Raw genomic sequence first — 18981 nt, 5'->3', positions numbered from 1 at the left:
ACCGGAAGTCAGAGTGGGTGACTCGGAAGCCAAAGGCGCATGCGCAAGGGCAGCTCCCGCGACTCTTGCGGAGCACCGGCTGCAGCCGGCGAGTGGGCCCGGCTGAGCGCGGCACACTTCCGGGACGCGGCGCGCCGACTGCTTCCCGTCCCGTCTCCCCTGCAGTTGTCTCAGCGGGTAAAGTCAGGAGGAACGGTGCGTCCAGGAGACTGTGCGCACGTTGAGAAGGGAGCGCTCGCCTACTTGGTCGCCAGCTGAGGCTCTGGAGGAGTGTGCGACGGATATAGGGATTCGAGGTGCGCCTTGGGGATGATCCACGAACTGCTCTTGGCTCTGAGCGGGTACCCAGGGTCCATTTTCACTTGGAACAAGCGGAGTGGCCTCCAGGTACTGTTCGGCTCAGAGCGCGGGAACTAGCGAGCTCGGAATGGATGGCCCCGAGCCAGCGCCTGGGAGGAGGAGTCTGAGAGAGCAAGAAGGCGGGGCTGGCAAGGACCGAGGCGTGGGGGGCGTATCCCCGGACTGGTAACCTGAGGGCTGTGCCCTAAGGGCTTAGGGATGGTTTAGACACCTGGAGAGGGTTGGGCCTAAGGGGAAAGCGGAGGGTAGACCCCCATTGGCTTTGCCTTAGGGGAGGAGGGAATCCCGGACCAGGACTAATGTTGAAGTGTCTGGGCGAGAGTTGCTGGAGAACTGGATGTAAAAATGAGAGAGGCCCTTTCTCCCATCTTCATGCTTGCACAACGTTTTAAACTGAGTTTTGAAAGTTAGACAAAATACACAGTGCCTAATATACAATATGGAGAAGGAAATGGCAACCCACTCCAGTATTCTTGCCCGGAGAATCCCGTGGATGGAGACTGGTAGGCTGCAGTCCACGGGGTCGCAGAGTCGGACACAACTGAGAGACTTCACTTTCACTTTACAATAAGGATTCAGCCAGTTTTGTTGAATGAAAAAGTGTTTTCCTTATTACTCCTTGCCGGGAAAATTTCTACACTAAGAGATTTGGAGCGGGGGAGGTCTTTCATGTATCCAGGGATATTCAAGGGGGTATGTATGTACTATATGGTTTACCTGTATGCTTTAATCTTCACAACCACCTATCTCCATATCAGAGATTAATTCCCGGTGTCAGGGATCACATAGAGATGAATAAGTTTAGGGTCTTGAACCCAGTCTGTCTGACTTCAGTATTTGAACCACTCTTTCTACTTCTGCTTCCAGTAATATTATCTAATCATTTCCATAACTTAGTAACTTATGTACTGTTGGCCCCAGTTTACAAAAGAGCAAACTGAAGCTCAGAGGACTTTATGGTGGCTGGTCTTAAAAAGGCAACATTTGAATCTAGCTGTCTGATCACAAAGCCATGCCTGTTTGTATGAGAATTGGTAGTATAAGCTGTGGAGGAGCAGAAGAATTACATTCTTGGTTTTTACAACTTATAAATCAAACAGATTCATCTTTTATTATTTCTTTGCACCTGTAAAACTAGCACAATGCCAGGCATGTAGGAGGAAAAGACTCAGAAAATAATTGTGTGCGCTTGACTATGAAGTAAAAAGAGACAACAGAATATGGGAACAATAGCTACCTTCCTTTTTTTCTTTTTTTTTTTTCCCTTCTTTTCTTATAAAAAGTCTCAGTTGGATATTTCCCTCTTTAAGTTCTCAGTTTTAAAGTTACCGTCTAAGAAAAACTTTCTCTAACCACCTCTTTAAGTATACTTCTAATGCCATTATTTTCCATCACAGCAACTTACTTCTCTTAGAGGACATCATAACTCATATGATTTATTGTTGTTACCTACATATATAGTCTTTCTCTCACATAGGTTGCCCATGGTATCAAAGGCCACAACGGTCTTCATAGATGTTGCAGAGGCACCTAACAATTTCTGCCACATAGCAGGTATTAAGATATTTGTGAGGAATTTCCCTGATGGTCCAGTGGCTAAACTCCATGCTCCCAATGCAGGGAGCCTGGGTTCAATCCACCATCAGGGAACTATATCCCACATGCTACATCTAAGAGTTTGCATGTCAAAACTAAGATGCAGCACAGCCAAATAAATTTTTTTAATTAAAAAAAAAAAAGGTACTTGTGAAAGAAAAAATTTTACCCAAACCAGCAATTATTGCATACTTTCTTCAGAACAGTGTTTTTCACATTTGGATAAAGGGTAAAATTGTCATGAAAGTTCTGTGTTGATAAAAATAATTTTATTGTAATATAGAATATGTACACACATTAAGCTAAGTATAAACTCAAGCATATTCTTGAACAACTGTAAACCCAATTATCTTTACAAAGTAAATAATGCTGTCAAATTGATAAATTCACATTGACAATCTCATGCAGCTTCTCAGTGTTGGCACTATTGACATTCTGGACTGGATAATTCTTTGTTGTGGGGACTGTCCTGTGCATTATAGGGTGTTCAGCAGCATCTGTGATCACTACTCACTAGATGCCAGCAGGACCCCTGGCAACCAAAAATACCTCCAGACATTACCCTGTCCCTTGGGAGCAAAATTGCCCCAGTTGAGAACCATTGAGCTAATGCAGCATATACTTTTGTTTTGCTAAACCTAAATTGTCAACACTTGAGTTTAATAGTAGACTGATCTTCCTGCAGATCTGGCTATTTTCTATTTTGACTTCAGTAACTCTGTTCATATAAGTAGGTTATACTAAATAGTACCAATAACTTTAAGGTATCATTTGCTGTTTCAGAATAACCCAGACCTCGAACTTTTCTAAAATTCCTGCAACACTGTGCAAATGCCAATTTTAATAGTAATATCACTTAATAACTGAATAGAGCTGTCCTAATAATAAAAAATTGCTGACATGTATTGAGCACTTGGCTGTGTGCTTGACACATGTGATTTATATATTTAATCCTCAAAATTACTATCTCTACTTTATAGGTATGAAAGATGAGGCACAGAGGGGTATTGCTTGCCTAAGATTTCAAGGAAGTAAGAGGCAACTCAGGGATTCAAACCCAAGCATTCTGACTCCAGAGACCAGGTTCTTAAGCACTATGTCACGCTACCTCTTAAAAGTTATTAACTTGAAGATAGGGTTAACATTGTGTCATTAAGTCTACTTTAAATGGACTCTTAATCAAATTATTGTGGAATCAGTGACAGAAGAATTCTTTTTTGCCTATTTATTACATTTACTATCGTGTAAAAATGGCTTCCACAAAATATAATACAATATGAATATGAAATATTCTGAGTTCCTTGTGAGTAGTAAATATATCTGACTTTGCTCTTTATTTATGGAAAGTTAGCACAGTGCCTGGGATAAGTAGGTGGTCACTAAAATTCAGTTGATTCTCCAAAGAAGATATTCAGTGGCCAATAAACAAAAAGATGATCAATAGCATGATTCTTTAGGAAAATGCACAATGAGATATCACTTTATACCCTTTAGGATGGTTATTACCAAAAAAAAAAAAAAAACAAAGCAGAAAATAAAAAGAGTTGGTGGGGATGCAGAGAAATTAGAACCCTTGTGCGTTGCTGGTGGAAATGTAAAGTGGTGCAGTCCCTGGGGAAAAAGATATGGCGACTCCCCCAGAAATTAAACAGAGAATTACCAAATGATCCGGCAGTTCTATTCCTAGGTATATAACCCAAAGACGTGAAAGCAGAGACTCTGATAGGTATTTGTACACCATGTTCATAGCAGCATTATTCACAGTAGCCCAAAGGTAGAAGCAGTTTGTCCATAGACAAAGGAAGTGATTAAACAAAATACAACACATATCAGTGGAATATTGTTGTTGTTATTTAGTCTGAGTTGTGTCTAACTCTTTGGTGACCCCATGGACTGTAGCCTGCCAGGCTCCCCTATCCATGGGATTTCCCAGGTAAGAATACTAGAGTGGGTTGCCATTTCCTCCTCCAGGTGATCCTCCCAACCGAGGGATGGAACCTGCATCTCAGCATTGGCAGGCGGATCCTTTAACACTGAGCCACCTGGGAAGCCCACAGTGGAATATTATTCCAGCTTAAAAAGGAGAGATATTCTAACATGTGCTACAACATGGATGAACCTTGAAGACACTATGCTAAGTGAAATAAGCCAGTCACAAAAGAATCAATATTGTAAAGCAGTCAAGTTCATAGAGACAGAATCAGAAAGGTACTTGGCAGGGTCTGTGGGTTAAGGAACAATGGAGAGTTATAGGTACAGAGTTTTCATCTGGAAAGATGAAAGTTCTGGAGATGATGGTAGTGATGGCTGCCCAACAATGTGAATGCAGTTAATGCCACCAAACTGTACACTGGATAATGGCTGAAATGATAACTTCTGTGCATATTTTGCCATCAATTTCTTTGTAAGTTGATTGAAAGAATATATTCTCTCACTACTATTTTTCTGCTTGAACTGCTGTGAAATCTTTATATACCATACTAAGTTATCATTTGGCCATGGTTTAAATTAAAAATTTAATTTAAAAATTTTAAAATTGAATGAAAATATGGACAGTAAATTATATGTCCAGTTTTAAGGTACTCTTACAGATTACAATATGCTACATTAACTTTACTTTTTTTTGTTCTTTTAGGCTTTACATTTTACTGAAATGAAAACAAAATTTAAAATTTCATATAGAATTTGTAAATCCTATGAGTATGTTTGAGAAACCTCTGGAGTGTGCAGATCCAAGTTAGAGTAATATTGCTCAAGAGACTTTGTTGCAACCAGTTCAAAAACCTCATATAGCCTTATAGATCATCCCAGGGAGAAAGATTTCATAAGAAATAGGTAATATACTCAGCCATGAAAAGGAATGAAATCTTGCCGTTTGTGACGACGTGGATGGGCCTGGAGGGTATTATGCTTAGTGAAATCAGGCAAAGACAAATACTGTATGAAATCACTTACATATGGAATATAGAAAACAAAATGAACAAACAAACATATCAAGACAGAAACGGATGGTGTAGATACAGAGAACAAATGGCCATTTCCAGAAGGAAGAGGGGTAGGGTGAGGGATGAAATAGGTGAAGGGTATTAAGTAGAAACTACCAATTATAGATAAGTCACGGGCTGGTAATGTTCAGCACAGGGATATAGTCAGTCTTTGGTAATAACTTTGTACAGTATGTAATCTTTAAAAATACTGAGTCACTACATTGTACATCTGAAACCAATATAATATTTATACTTCAATTAGCAAAAAAAGAAATAGGTGAGAGTGGCTGCCTCTGAGGAGGTTGACTTATTTTTAATGTACACCATTCTGTATTGCTCAAATTCTTTACCATGCATTACCACCCATTTCAATAAGTGACTAATTAGGCTAGGGCTAGGGAATAAGGTCTTTGTAGTGACTTGAACATTTTTTTGTTATGCAGAACTTATCAATCTTAAATAGGCATCTTGCAAAGGGAGGCAGCAGTTGTAGCGAGCAGTGACTAGCAGGCATCAGCGTTCTTAGCATTATTCTTCTCTTCCAGGTGTCACAGGACTTCCCGTTTCTTCATCCCAGTGAAACCAGTGTCTTGAATCGACTCTGCCGGCTGGGCACGGACTACATTCGCTTCACCGAGTTCATAGAACAGTACACGGGCCATGTGCAGCAGCAGGTAGGTTTCTGCTCTCCGAGAATGGACACCTGCGGGCAGCAGGTGATTCCATTGGTAATTCATGTGACATGAGTGTTAAGAAGTAATGAATGTCTCACCACTGGAATTATTCACGTGAAGGGCAAGGTGACTCTACCTCCCAACGAGGGGAAAATATATGTGGGGACCAATTTAGGCAGATTGAGAAAGTATGCTTTGCCCAAGTTTTAGGAACCTAAATTAAATCAGTTTGAACTGGATCAGAGTTCCAATTCCAGAGGTGAAAACACAAGGCATCATTTCCACTTCCTTTGTTGCTCTGCTTCTGACTACTTTAGTCACATTGAGGCAGGCAGTTCAAATCTTCAGGCTTCATTTTTTTCATGTGTAAATAAAGTTAAACTGGAGAAGGTTCTCGGCATGTGGTGAAACTTAATAAATATTGTTCACTAATATGAATTGGAAGTCAGTGCTAATGGTGTAGAAGCCAGAGATTCATGTCCTGTCCATCGCTTACTGCCTGTAGACTGCTCAGCAGCAACCTGAGGCCCAGGTTCCTCACCAATAAAATGGGGATGATAGATGGTCCCTATCTCATAGGCTTGTGGGGGTTAAAAACGGAGTTCATGTGAAGTGCCTGGTGTACCGAAGACCCACAAACAATTTTTAAGAGAAGTTTTAAAGTTCTCTTTTATTTTTCACAGTCTGCAGTTCTGTCAGTGGTAACTAAAAAGATTGCTGTGTTGTGTGACTGATTCAGTGATGACTGTTTCCTAGTAGAAAGATTGATTCTGGTCGAAGAGAAAGGCTTCTCTTCTAGAATGGGAAAGGAAGGGTGCTTTCCTGAAACAAAGGCTGTCAGCACCATCTGTCCCTTCTGTAAGCACTTGTCAGGCCCTTGTTGGTTTTCTATGGGGCAAAGATGTTGGAGGATAATGCCTCATAAGTGTTCATTTCTGGGACAGGGATTCTGGTTCTGTCAAAGAGATTTTGTTGCAGAGAAAGTACATAAGCTAAACTTGAATTCAGAATCTAATCAATGCTAGTTTGCTATGAAAGCATAATAATAAGAACATAATGATCAAATTTGAAACCTGTGTATATCCTGATATAGATGAAAAGGGCTCTAATTTTAAGTGTTTGTAACTTTGGGGTTTGTGTGGTGTCTCAGCAATAAACAATCTGCCTATAATGCAGGAGAGTGAAAAATTTAGCTTAAAACTCAACATTCAGAAAACTAAGATCATGGCATCTGGTCCCATCACTTCATGGTAAATAGATGGGGAAACAATTGAAACAGTGACAGACTTTATTTTTTTGGGCTCCAAAATCACTGCAGATGGTGACTGCAGCCATGAAATTAAAAGATGCTTGCTCCTTGGAAGAAAAGTTATGACCAAGCTAGATAGCATATTAAAAAGCAGAGATATTACTCTGCCAACAAAGATCCATCTAGTCAAAGCTTTGGTTTTTCCAGTAGTCACGTATGGATGTGAGAGTTGGACTATGAAGAATACTGAGCACCAAAGAATTGATGCTTCTGAACTATGGTGTTGGAGAAAACTCTTGAAAGTTCCTTGGACAGCAAGGAGGTCCAAGCAGTCCATCCTAAAGGAAACCAGTCCTCAGTATTCACTTGAAGGACTGATGCTAAAGCTGAAACTCCAATATTTTGGCCACCTGATGTGAAGAACTGACTCGCTGGAAAAAACCCTGATGCTAGGAAAGACTGAAGGCGGGAGAAGAAGGGGATGACAGAGGATGAGACGGTTAGAAGGCATCACCAACTCGATGGGCATGAGTTTGAGTAAACTCTGGGAGTTGGTGTTGAACAGGGAAGCCTGGCATGTTGCAATTCATGGGGTCGCAAAGAGTTGGACATGACTGAGCGATTGAACTCAACTCACAATGCAGGAGATGCGGATTCCATCCCTGGGTTGGAAAGATCCCCTAGAGAGGAAATGGCAGCCTGCTTCAGTATTCTTAACCTGGGAAATCCTATGGACAGAGGAGCCTTGCAGGCTATAATCCGTGGGGTCGCAAAAGAGTCAGATATGACTTAGTGACTAACAACAATATATCACTTTAAGAAAACCTAACCTCTTCTGTATTCACGTGACTACGTGAATCTTATATGTGAATTCCTACTTTTCTAATTCCTAAAGCTATTTGTAGTACCTCTTATTTATTTATTTTTTGAAAAATAAAAAGAAATTTCTCTTTCATTTTGTAATAAATGAAGACATTCACTTCTCTGGAATGATACAAGATCAAAAAAAAAAGCTGCCTGGCTGTAAGCATGTCTGGTCTGTTTCACCCTATTCCCATGTTCTTATTATAGCTGTGAACATTTATCTCCAGGAATTTGCTTGTATCCTTTGTGGCATCCTCTGGCTACACTGTGCCTTATAACCCTTGAGCCCAAGCTTCCTACCACATTTTTTGCTTAATTCTCCTATGGTATCTACTGCCACCAGAGCCTGACCACCCAGAAAGGCTAGTCATCATGGCCTCCAGTCAACTGTTAGCTGCACTTCCCCCATGTAGAAGAAGAATGGTTTTATAGAAAAACTGCAGCTTTCTTGAAAGACAAACAATGTTTGTAAATAGCCTCTTGGTGAGCTTCTTCTAACTTCCCGTGTTGGCTATCAGATTCGTGTTTTTAATGAATTGCCATGCGAGACAGGAGAAGGGTTGTTAGGAGGAGGACTGAGGTCATTTTATTTATTCAGTAAATAGTTACCCTCTCTTCAAAGAACTGTGCTAGGAAATGAAATGCAAAGATGGACGAAGTGTGAGCCCTTGCTTCATGAAGCTGTTGGTCTAGTGAGGGAACAAATAATCAAAAGTTCAATTCCAGCACTAAATAGAGATGCTATAAAAGCAACAGGGGGGAGCTATTGATTCTCTGGTGAGAGTTAGAAAGGGCTTTGCAGGGAAAAGATGTTTGAGTTGTGTCCCGCAGGAAGAGTAGGTGTTTGTCACAAGCACGAACACACAGTTATAAGCAGAACACACTCAGATTCATGGAGGTGCGAGAAAGAAATAGGGCACATTCGGGGAACTGTTGATTAATTTGGAAATGAGGATGTGAAGTTGAAAGCAGTGAAATAATTTTGGAGAGAGGGTAAGGGCCAGAATACAGAAGTCACTGGATGCTATATAGAGGAGTTTAGATATTATTCTTGGGTGAGAGGAAACCACCAAAGGGATTTAAGCCAGAAGTTACAAGTTTAGAACTGAGTTGTTGAAAAAACTCTAGTGACAATGTGGAAGAATACCCAGTTTGTAAAATCTGAGCCACTTGGAAATTAAAACATTATCACATTTTAAAAGGTCAGGACTCAAAATCTGTCTCTTCAGTCAGATTTTCCTCTCATGGAAACACTATTTTGATTGGAAATTATTTAAGCAAAAATAATGCCATTAATAAAGGATAATGTCTTCCTCCGGTTTCAGGCTGTGAGCTGAAAAGCTGACTTCTCTTTGTTGATTTCAGGATCACCATCCATCTCAGCAGAGCCAAGGTGGGTCACATGGAATCTACCTCAGGGCCTTCTGCACGGGGCTGGATTCAGTTTTGCAGCCTTACCGCCAAGCACTACTTGATTTGGAGCAAGAGGTGAGAAGAGACATGGGAAGCCACACCTCTGGGACTGCAGATAAGGGCATGTTCCTGATCTGAGATGTCCTCTGATATGGTCAGGTAGCGAGGAATGAGCCATTTTCTGCATGGCTGGAGGGTAAGTTTGTTCTCTGTGACTGCCCAAGCCATGGTCAGAGTGGCAGGTGGATCACAGCTGAGGTTCCTGAGTGAGTTTAGAAGAGCCCTAGCTTTGGTTATTGTTATCATCAGAAAATCAGAATTAATTATCTTCTGTAAATGATCAATTCTCAGTACCCTAAAATGAACCCTAAGCCTACTCTTAGATTCCCTTCTAATTTTCACAGATGAAATAGACTCAAGATACTATATATGGAGCCCTAATCACAGTGTTTTCTGTTGCAGTTCCTGGCTGACCCCCATCTCTCCATATCACATGTCAATTACTCCTTAGATCAGGTAACAAAATGCTTTGGAATCTGTTGATATCATTGGAATACTCTAACTCAGGATATTATTTTTGGGAACTTTTTTCCTTCTTGTTTCAGAGCCCAGCATTTGTTATTTCATATGTTTTCCTAGATCAGAGCTGTTTGAAGAGTTCCACATTTAATGAAAACTTACTCTCTGATGTTAATGCTCTACACTGGTCTCAGTATTAACAATTATGCGCCTCAGACATGGAAACTGCTTGTATCTGCCATTCTCTTTCTATCTACAGCCAACCCCCATGTCACATTGCCTTAGGATCTTGGCTGTTCTGTGGTATTGCCATCTTTATAAGTGGGACTGGTTAGAAACAAAGGCATTTCCTGAGTTAATTTTTTTTCCTTGTGCTTGAATATATACCATCCTAATCATTCTCTACTTTGTAGTTCCAGCTCCTTTTCCCCTCTGTGATGGTTGTAGTAGAACAAATTAAAAGTCAAAAGGTGAGTACTTTTTCCTTTTGCTAGGGTAAGCACCAAGGACATAATCATAATTCATTTTTCTTTACATTCCTTTTTGAAGACCCTAGTTTTCAGTAGTTTTTATTTATTTATTCATTTATTATCTGCTTGAGTATCATGCTAAGTATCAGCAAAACAAAAATAAGTTATGACCCTGCCCTTAAGCATCTCCTAGTCCAAAAGCTGGGGGAAATGGTAACAGATGTCCCCAAGAATGCTGCTGGGTAGGAGGATAAAGCTATGGATACTTGAAGGTTTTTTACACTAAGGATTCAGAACTTTTGGATGTGGATCTTGAGAAGCAGAAAATTAATCCTTAGAAAGAAGGTAATAGTTTATTATTAGGGTGCTGGCAGCTTTCTGAGCATTGTTAAGTCATTGGGTGAAACCCAGCTGTTCATTAGTTAAATATGCCTCTTATCACAAGTTTTTATCATATGCATTGAGAAGAGGGTCTCTAGTGTCCAGAGAATGTCTTTTCTGAGTAGGATTAATAATTCTGAGATGCTTTGAGATTTTTACATTAGAAGAATCTGCTGGTTCATAATTGGATGAGAAAGGACAAATAGATTAAATATGTTTTCTGTATTCCTGTTTTTAAGCTGGTATATTTGTGCCTTGAATATAACTAGTTAACTAGTCAGTTTGCCAGATTGCTACTTCTTTTTTTTTTTTGCTGTATACATCTAGAAACTTACACTGCTGCATTTGTTCTGTGGCAGCGAAGTCATTGGGGACGGTGCTGTCTGACCCTGCAAAGCTGGTTGCCCTCACCAAATAACATCAAGCTTTTATTGTGCACTTGTTGTATACCAGACACTGTGCGAAGTGCTTCACATATATTATCAAGGTCAATCTCCTAAGGAATCAAATAGGTTAAGGAATATAATTCGGGTCACATATGCATGCGTGCGTGCATGCTCAGCTGCTCATTCATGTCCAGTTCTTTGCAATCCCATGGACTGTAGCCCGCCAGGCTCCTCTCTCCGTGAAGTCTCCCAGGCAAGAACACTGTACAGGTCGCCATTTCCTCCTCCAGGGGATCTTCCCAACCCAGGGCTCAAACCTGCGTCTCTTTACTCTTCCTGCATTGGCGGTCCGATTCTTTACCACCGCACCACCTGGGAGCCCCTCAGTGTCACACAGAAAGCAGTAACTGGTACAGCTAGGGCATAAACCCAGGGCGTCTGACTCCGGACTGTGCTGTTAACTGCTCTCTAAACTGTCTCCCCAAACTGGAGGGGACCTTCTAGCTAAGTGAGGTTAGCGCAAGAGTCCAGGCACGGCTGCACATCTCAGTTGACTGAGCTCCCGTTGGCCACAGGAAGGAGCGTGGAAAACGAGTAGGGGGATTGCAGATGGGCGAAGCCTCCTCCCTGCCGGGGAGGTGGTAGGAAGCTGAGCTAAGGCTCTAAGTAAATGAGTAAGTGGGTGCGAACAGGTGGGTGCACACAGACACAAGGGGGTCCTTTTAGAGTGATGGAAATGTTACAAACCTGGGTCATGTTGACAGTTGCACAATGCTGTGAATTTACTAAAAATTGTTGAAAGTACACTTAGGTGAATTTTATGGTATATAAAGTATACCTCAGTAAAGCAGTTTTAAAAAAATAGAGGCAAAAGGACTTTGAGAGAGGAAGCAGGTTTTTAGAAAAGTGTGTACCTTATAAGTAGTCTGAATTAGGCCTTAATCTGAAGTAAAGAGCTTTCTTTACCTCTTTTCTTGGAATTTCGAAATGATTCTGGTTTCCTTAGTGCAGTAGTTCTCAAACTTCATTGTGCATTAGAATCACCTGGAGCTGATTGTTAAAAGCAGATGGCTGGGCCCCACGCCAGAGATCCTGATTCAGCAGGTCTGGAACGAGGTCCAAGAATTTGTAGCTCTTAAAAGTTTCCAGGTGATGCAGATGCTGCTGGGGGATGGTGCGGGCTGGGGAAGGACAGGGAGGTGGAGGGTCCATACTTAAGAACAACTATTGTGATGTTGTGATTTATAATAAGAAAAATACATTTGGTCTTTGTCCCTTTTCTGGCACAGAGCTCCTAAAACTCAGAATTTATTAATAAGAGCAATAAAGGCATCTTGATATGCATAACAAACCCCTGTTTACCACACCTGAGCTTGTTAACCAGGTGATTTTGGGAAAACACCAAAATATGGGCTGGTTGCCAGGGGAACCAACCCTGTGATTGGAAGGTTAGAACTCGCAGTCCCACGTTTCCCACCGGACCTTTGGCGAGAAAAGCGGGCAGAGGGCAGAGAGCCGGGAATGCTCCATAAAACCCAAAAGGATGGCGTTTGGAGAGCTTCCAGATTGGTGAACCAGAGTGCCTCTGTGTGCCACCATGCCCCATGAAGCTCGTTTGTTTGGGACCTCGCTGTATGTATCCTTTCATCTGGGTGTTGATTCGTATCCTGGTGTATCCTTCCTGATAAATTGATAATCTAGTGGATAAATGGGTTTCCTGAGTTCTGTGAGCTGCTCTAGTAAATTAAGGGAACCCAGGGATTGAGTTAGGTTGTAGGACCCCCCAGCTGGTGTCACAGAGTTGCTTGGTGTGGGGGACCCCCCCCCGGCCCCACCCATACACACACTGGAATTGGAGTCAGAATTGGAACTATGCATAGATCTTAGGAGTTTATCCTCACTCTTTGTGGATTTTGCCCTCTGGATTGAGTATAGAATATGAGATTGTGTTATATGAACTATTAAAATGGAATTCAGCTTGACAAGGCTGTATTTTCCACAGATTCACGGCTGTCAGATCCTGGAAACAGTATACAAACACAGCTGTGGAGGTTTGCCTCCTGTTCGCAGTGCACTAGAAAAGTAAGTCGTGGTTTCACTGGGGTAGGGAGCGGGGAGTGGGTGGTTAAGTGACCTGACTTGGCCCAAGTTCTGTTTCCAGGTTATCTCGGGTTCCCCTCTGGGGAAAGTTATGACCAGGATGCAAAAGCCCGGTGAGTACAGGAGCCCGTGTAAGCCTTACGGTGACGCAGAAACCACAGAAAGGGGATTCTAAGGTGCTGAGTGTCCAGGCTAGGATGTAGCTGCCTAGGTGACCTTGAGGCAGTCCTTCAATTTTGGATCTCACTATCCTTAGAGAATTGGCATTAACTATTCCAGATGATGCTTAGCTGTGTCTAAGCATATGTATTTTGAGTAGCTTTATAATCCTCTTAAGAATTTTACTCTAACAAAATTATCCAAAAGAAGAAAATAACCATATACACAATCATTATTCATTGCAATGTTGTCTGCTACATTAAGAATGAGAAAATTACCAGCAATAGAATGCTGAATAAAGATATATTCACTTGAAAGACTATAAAGCAATTAAAATTACAAATTCTGAAACAACGTGTAAAAATATTCTTATAATACTAACAAAAAAGGATACAAAATTATATGTATCTTATGACTGGAACTATTAAATAAATGTGGAATATGATCAAAGGCTTCCTGTAGAATGTTGCAGTCTGGATTTTTCTGATTATTTCCTCATGAGTAGATTCAGATTGAACATTTTTGGCAAGGATACTGCCGAGGTCGTATTATTTCCTGTTACAGCGTATCAGAATGCACTCAAAGCAAGTCTGTCCCATTACTGGTGTAAAGGCTTATCACTAGGTTTAGGTGTTTTCCACCAGGTCTGTTTCAGAGGAACATTTTCTGCTTTGTCATTGATATGTTTTTTGAAGTGTGATCCCTTGAGACTGTGTGACTATCCCATTCTCCAACAACCTTTCTGCATTTTGTAGGATAATACTTTTTCAGGTATATCTACCTCTCACATACTGGATCTACTCTCCTTATGTGATTCCAACAAAAGTAAAAACTTACTTAATACTGTTAGCCAAAAAGAGACTCCTATGCTGCTAAGTCACTGCAGTCGTGTCCGACTATGTGCGACCCCATAGACGGCAGCCCACCAGGCTCCCCCATCCCTGGGATTCTCCAGGCAAGAACACTGGAGTGGGTTGCCATTTCCTTCTCCAATGTGTGAAAGTGGAAAGTTAAAAGTGAAAGTGAAGTCGCTCAGTCATGTCTGACTCATAGCGACCCCATGGACTGCAGCCCACCAGGCTCCTCCATCCATGGGATTTTCCAGGCAAGAATACTGGAGTGGGGTGCCATTGCCTTCTCCAAGAGACTCCTGTAAGTCCATTTAATTTTAACAGGAATCATCCATTTTGAAACTTATTTTACTCGAGGGAAGAAAATGTGCCTCTTCTAAAAGACGATCAGAACCCTTAGTGAGCATTTCAGACTTCAGTATATAGGCTACAAGTTTGGAAATTGAACTGCTTAGTTCATCCACAGAGATTGAAGTTAAACTAGCACATTATTTTTACCTTAATTGGTCCTGTCCCTTCTGACCGACCAAACTCTCAGGCCTCTGTTTATCCTGTAGCAGTTGAAAGCACGCCATCTGTGCTGATGTCCTCTACGTGAACTTCTAAGGCTGTTGCTGTCCTCTCCACTCAGGATCCTGGCCGTGTGTCATGGGGTCATGTATAAGCAGCTGTCAGCCTGGATGTTACACGGGCTCCTCTTGGATCAGCACGAGGAGTTCTTTATCAAGCAGGGCCCATCTTCCGGGAATGTCAGCGCCCAGCCAGAAGAGGATGAGGAGGACCTGGGCATTGGGGGACTGACCGGAAAACAGCTGAGGGAGCTCCAGGACTTGGTGAGAGCCCAGCAGGCGGCCACCCTGCTCCTGCCGGAAGCTGGACGGGTCGACAGCTAGATGACCTTCCGGGGACTTGCCCCAGCTCATCATGGCCTGGGCACGTTCCATAAATTCTGTAGATGTAGACAGTCGGCTTAGCTTAATACTTAATGCCTAACAGTGTGAGACTCTAAAGTAGAAAATACATTTGTGAGATTCCTTTTGTTTCCCCTTTTCCTGGTGCATGCATTGAGGAGACCAATAATAAGTCTTGTCCCTTAGGTAATCTTGTTGGTACCCAGAGCTTTTACATTGCAGGTTAGTTTTGATTAGCCTCCCCAAAGTCCTCTGTTGTTCTTATCCATTCATTTATCTGTTACATTTTACTGAATGCCTATTATATGCCAGGCACAACTGTCGCAGGTGCCGCAGCTGCATAAACAAACAAAGTGTAGCAGTTCCTGTCCTTGAAGAGCTCCCAGTTAGTGGAAGACACTAGACCACACGAAGTGCTCTGGACCGGCGAGCAAGTGGGCATTCTGGGAACACGGACGCAGAGTAGCTAGAGTGGAACATGTGTCTTCAGTGCGAAGAGTTTGGGAGAACGATTTCTCTGGTGGTTCAGTTGTTAAGACTGAGCTTCCAGTGCAGGGGGCGGAGGTTTGATGGGAACTTCGATCCCATATGCCACATGACCAAAAAAAAAATTCCAGGCAGAGGGAAGGGCTTTGTAGAGTACAGAGGCCATGAAGGACATGGATCATTTGGGGAACCATTCGTAATTCAGTTGAGATGGTCAAGTAAATAAAGACTGAAATATAGACTGTAAGGGACAGTTGGAGGGGATGTGGGAAGTGGCAGCCAGTGAAGCTTTTGAGATGAGCAGAGAGAAGATCATGAAAACCCTTGTAAATGATGGGAAGGAGTTCTGACTTGAGCCTGAAAAGAGCTGGGAACCACGAAGAATTTTAGGCAACAGGTTAACACACCTCTGTATGTTACGTTAGACTTCATGATAGGTCACTCTAGAAACTGCGGGAAAATGTTTTTTAAAAAATTAAGATTAGCAGCAAGTACAGTAGTTAGGAGAATGTTTGGGACATTATATATGCTCAGTTGCTTCAGACATGTCCTACTCTTTTTGACCCCCTTGGACTGTAGCCTGCAAGGCTTCTCTGTCCATTGGATTCTCCAGGCAAGGATACTAGAGTGGGTTGCCAGTTCCTTCTCCAGGGGAGCTTCCCGAGCCAGGGATCAAACCCACGTCTCCAGCGTCTCCTGCATTGCAAGCAGATTCCTTACTGTTTGAGCCATCGGTGAAGCCTGTTGGGGACATTAGCTGAAAAATAATGGTGGCCTGCACTAAGGATGGGAACAGTAAATATGCTGAAGAAGAAAGAGACTTCAGCAATATTTAGGAGGTGAAACAGGCAGATTGTGGTGATTTATTGGCTAAGGGTCCAGAGGGAAGCATCAGGGATGATGCCCAAGTCCCTGCCTTTAGTGATAGGCGAGTGGTGATGATAAGGAATGTGGATTGCTGATGGGGTGGATTGCTGATGGGAGAGGGCAGGGGAGGAGATGCGTCCAACTCTCGACACAGTGAGATACTTGTAGGAAATGACCAGTGGGCTGAGCCTGGAGCTGATGAGAACAGTCTGGCTTAAAGATAAAGTTTTAGGAGTTATCAGCATATGAAAGTTTTTAATCTGAGGTCCACAGGTGGCTTCAGAGGTTCTGTGAAGTGTATGTTTCCATGTTCTTCTGGAAGATCCATTGCTTTTATACTTGCAGAGCGTCCTGTGATGCAGAAAGATTAAACATACCTGTTGTGATCAGTTCAGCCTCAGAAGATGTGATTGTTTAGGAAGAGTGTGGATAGCGAGAGGAATAAAGGGTCTTGGGTGGTGCCCTGAGGCACACCAGCACCCAAGCCCAAAATTGAAAGGGTGGACAGCAGAGATCAAAGTCAGGAGATGGAGCTTGGGGTTCCTTATCCATACCCTGGATAAGGGTCAAATTAGCAGCAAGTCAGGGACCTGGTTGGTTAGACGATAAGAATCTGGGACTTCATGGGCTAGATTAGTGGTTCTCAGACTGTAGAGTGCCCAGAATCACCTGGAGAGCTTATTAAAACATGGACTGCTGGGCCTCACCCCCCAGGTTTTCTGTAACTCTGGGGACAGGCTTGAAATTTTGCATTTCTAACAAGCTCCCACATGAGGCCAGTGGTACTGGCCCAGGAGCCAGGTTGTGAGAACCACATGGCTATATGACTCAGGCCTCTGTAAAGAGCTGGGCAGAGCAGACATGCACAAGATAGTAAATCACAGACATGCAGACCTGGAAACAAACAGATCAGTTATTCCATGGTACAAACAAGAAGACTGAGTTCCAGACCTAGTGCACAAGCTTTTACACAGTACTCAAGGCAGAGTGAGAACGAAAATCCTAATGTTAATAAAACCACTGTTATTTCCACCGTGCTATCTTTCTGTCTAAAGATGGAATGTCTTTCTCTAGCACTGGTGATTTAACAATTATGCAAGTTCAGATTTAAAGTCCCTGCTTCCAGAAACTGAATCGTGGGTTGGGAGAGCTGCCGGATACTCCCTTGTTGCCCCTTTCTCACTTCATATGTTCTCTCTGATGTGGCTTTTTCCTGCCCAGCGCCTGATAGAGGAGGAGAACATGCTGGCGCCCTCTCTCAAGCAGTTTTCTCTGCGAGTGGAGATTCTGCCGTCCTACATTCCAGCGAGGGTTGCTGAAAAAATCCTCTTTGTGGGAGAGTCTGTCCAGATGTTCGAAAATCAAAATGTAAACCTGACCAGGAAAGGTAGGAGTATCCTTGCCCGAGGTACCCCCATCCTCAGAGGCATAGTTGACATCATGCTGGACCCAGAGTCGGCCTGGGCAGAGTGGGTGGCTAGGGACCTTCACGTCCAGCACAGCCAGGACGTACATGCTTGCCCGAGGAGCAGGTGAAGGAGCGGCAGCCCCGGGAAGAGAGCCCGTCGCCCGTGCGGGTTCCCCGTCTCCCGTTGACCTTGAGTGATTTCCTGTCCTAAGGATCCATCCTGAAGAACCAGGAGGACACTTTTGCTGCAGAGTTGCACCGTCTCAAGCAGCAGCCCCTCTTTAGCCTGGTGGACTTTGAGCAGCTGGTGGATCGTATTCGCAGTACTGTGGCCGAGGTTGGTCTGTCTTAATATATATATAGTTTATTTTATGTATCTAATTGACCGCACTTGGTTGTCGTTGTGGTGCATGAGTTCTTCGTTGCTGCACTCAGGCTTTCTCTAGCTGCGGTGAGCAGGGACTGCTTTCTTGTGGAGCCCAGGCTCTGGGGCTCTTGGGCTTCAGTAGTGGTGGCTGCTTAGGGGCTTAGTTGCCCCGAGGCATGTGGCATCTTAGTTTGCAGCATTAGCAGGCAGATTCTTAACCATTGGGCCACCAGGGAAGTCCCTCTTAGTATATTTTCTTTGGAAGAAAATAGACTAGTCCTAGAACTTGAGTATTTGACTTGTTTCCGCTTGGTGTGATTAGAACTTAGCTGGGAGAGAAGTGTTTGAGAGAGTTGAAGGGCAGGAAGTAGAAAACAAAAGCATTCTCTTTGTTTTAATAATAGAGGTGGAACTGCCTTAGCCTTTTCCCACCTGACTGGAGTTTGATTGTTAGCTAGTCAGTTAATTAGTAATAAAGGAAGATCTTGGTTTACATTTCGGACAGCCTTTTGAGTCCATTGTATAGTCGGCAATGACTCCAGGGAACCCGCTGATTCTAAATTTAGTGCCTTACTTACTATTTTAGTAATGGCCTTAGGATTATCTATCATAGGAAGGCAGAACAAGTAATATTTTTCCATTCTTTTTTTTCCTCTTTTTGCACTCCAGCATTTAAAAAATTTTTTAATTGGAAAATAATCGCTTTACAATGTTGTGTGAGTTTCTGTCCTATAACAGTGAGAATCAGCCATGATTATATACACCCCTTCCTTCTTGAGCCTCTCTATCCGCCTCTCACCCCACCCCTCTGGGTAATCTCAGAGCGCCAGGCTGGGCTCCCTGTGTTACGTAGCGGCTTCCCACTAGCTCTCTGTTTTACACGTGGTACGATATGCATGTCAGTGCTACTTTCTCACTTCATCCTACCCTCTC

At 42.8% G+C, this 18981-nt stretch overlaps 1 protein-coding gene across 1 annotated transcript in view; it reads left to right on the top strand.

The window, feature by feature from the left end:
• The first annotated feature begins 103 nt into the window (after positions 1–103).
• TUBGCP4 (tubulin gamma complex component 4) overlaps positions 104–18981 on the top strand; it is a 34652-nt gene continuing 15774 nt past the window's right edge. Inside the window, exons 1-9 of the mRNA XM_020881482.2 lie at positions 104–387; positions 5489–5617; positions 9096–9218; positions 9606–9659; positions 10076–10132; positions 12902–12981; positions 14641–14842; positions 17495–17660; positions 17894–18018. Of these exons, the coding sequence (XP_020737141.1) occupies positions 310–387; positions 5489–5617; positions 9096–9218; positions 9606–9659; positions 10076–10132; positions 12902–12981; positions 14641–14842; positions 17495–17660; positions 17894–18018 (1014 nt within the window). The 5' untranslated portion in view covers positions 104–309. The remainder of the gene's footprint in view (positions 388–5488; positions 5618–9095; positions 9219–9605; positions 9660–10075; positions 10133–12901; positions 12982–14640; positions 14843–17494; positions 17661–17893; positions 18019–18981) is intronic.

The sequence above is a fragment of the Odocoileus virginianus genome, chromosome 16 (assembly GCF_023699985.2).
Source record: "Odocoileus virginianus isolate 20LAN1187 ecotype Illinois chromosome 16, Ovbor_1.2, whole genome shotgun sequence".
NCBI classification, from domain to species: Eukaryota; Metazoa; Chordata; class Mammalia; order Artiodactyla; family Cervidae; genus Odocoileus; species Odocoileus virginianus.
Note: the sequence above shows the minus strand (reverse complement) of the source record. Positions and strands in the feature narration are given on the sequence as shown.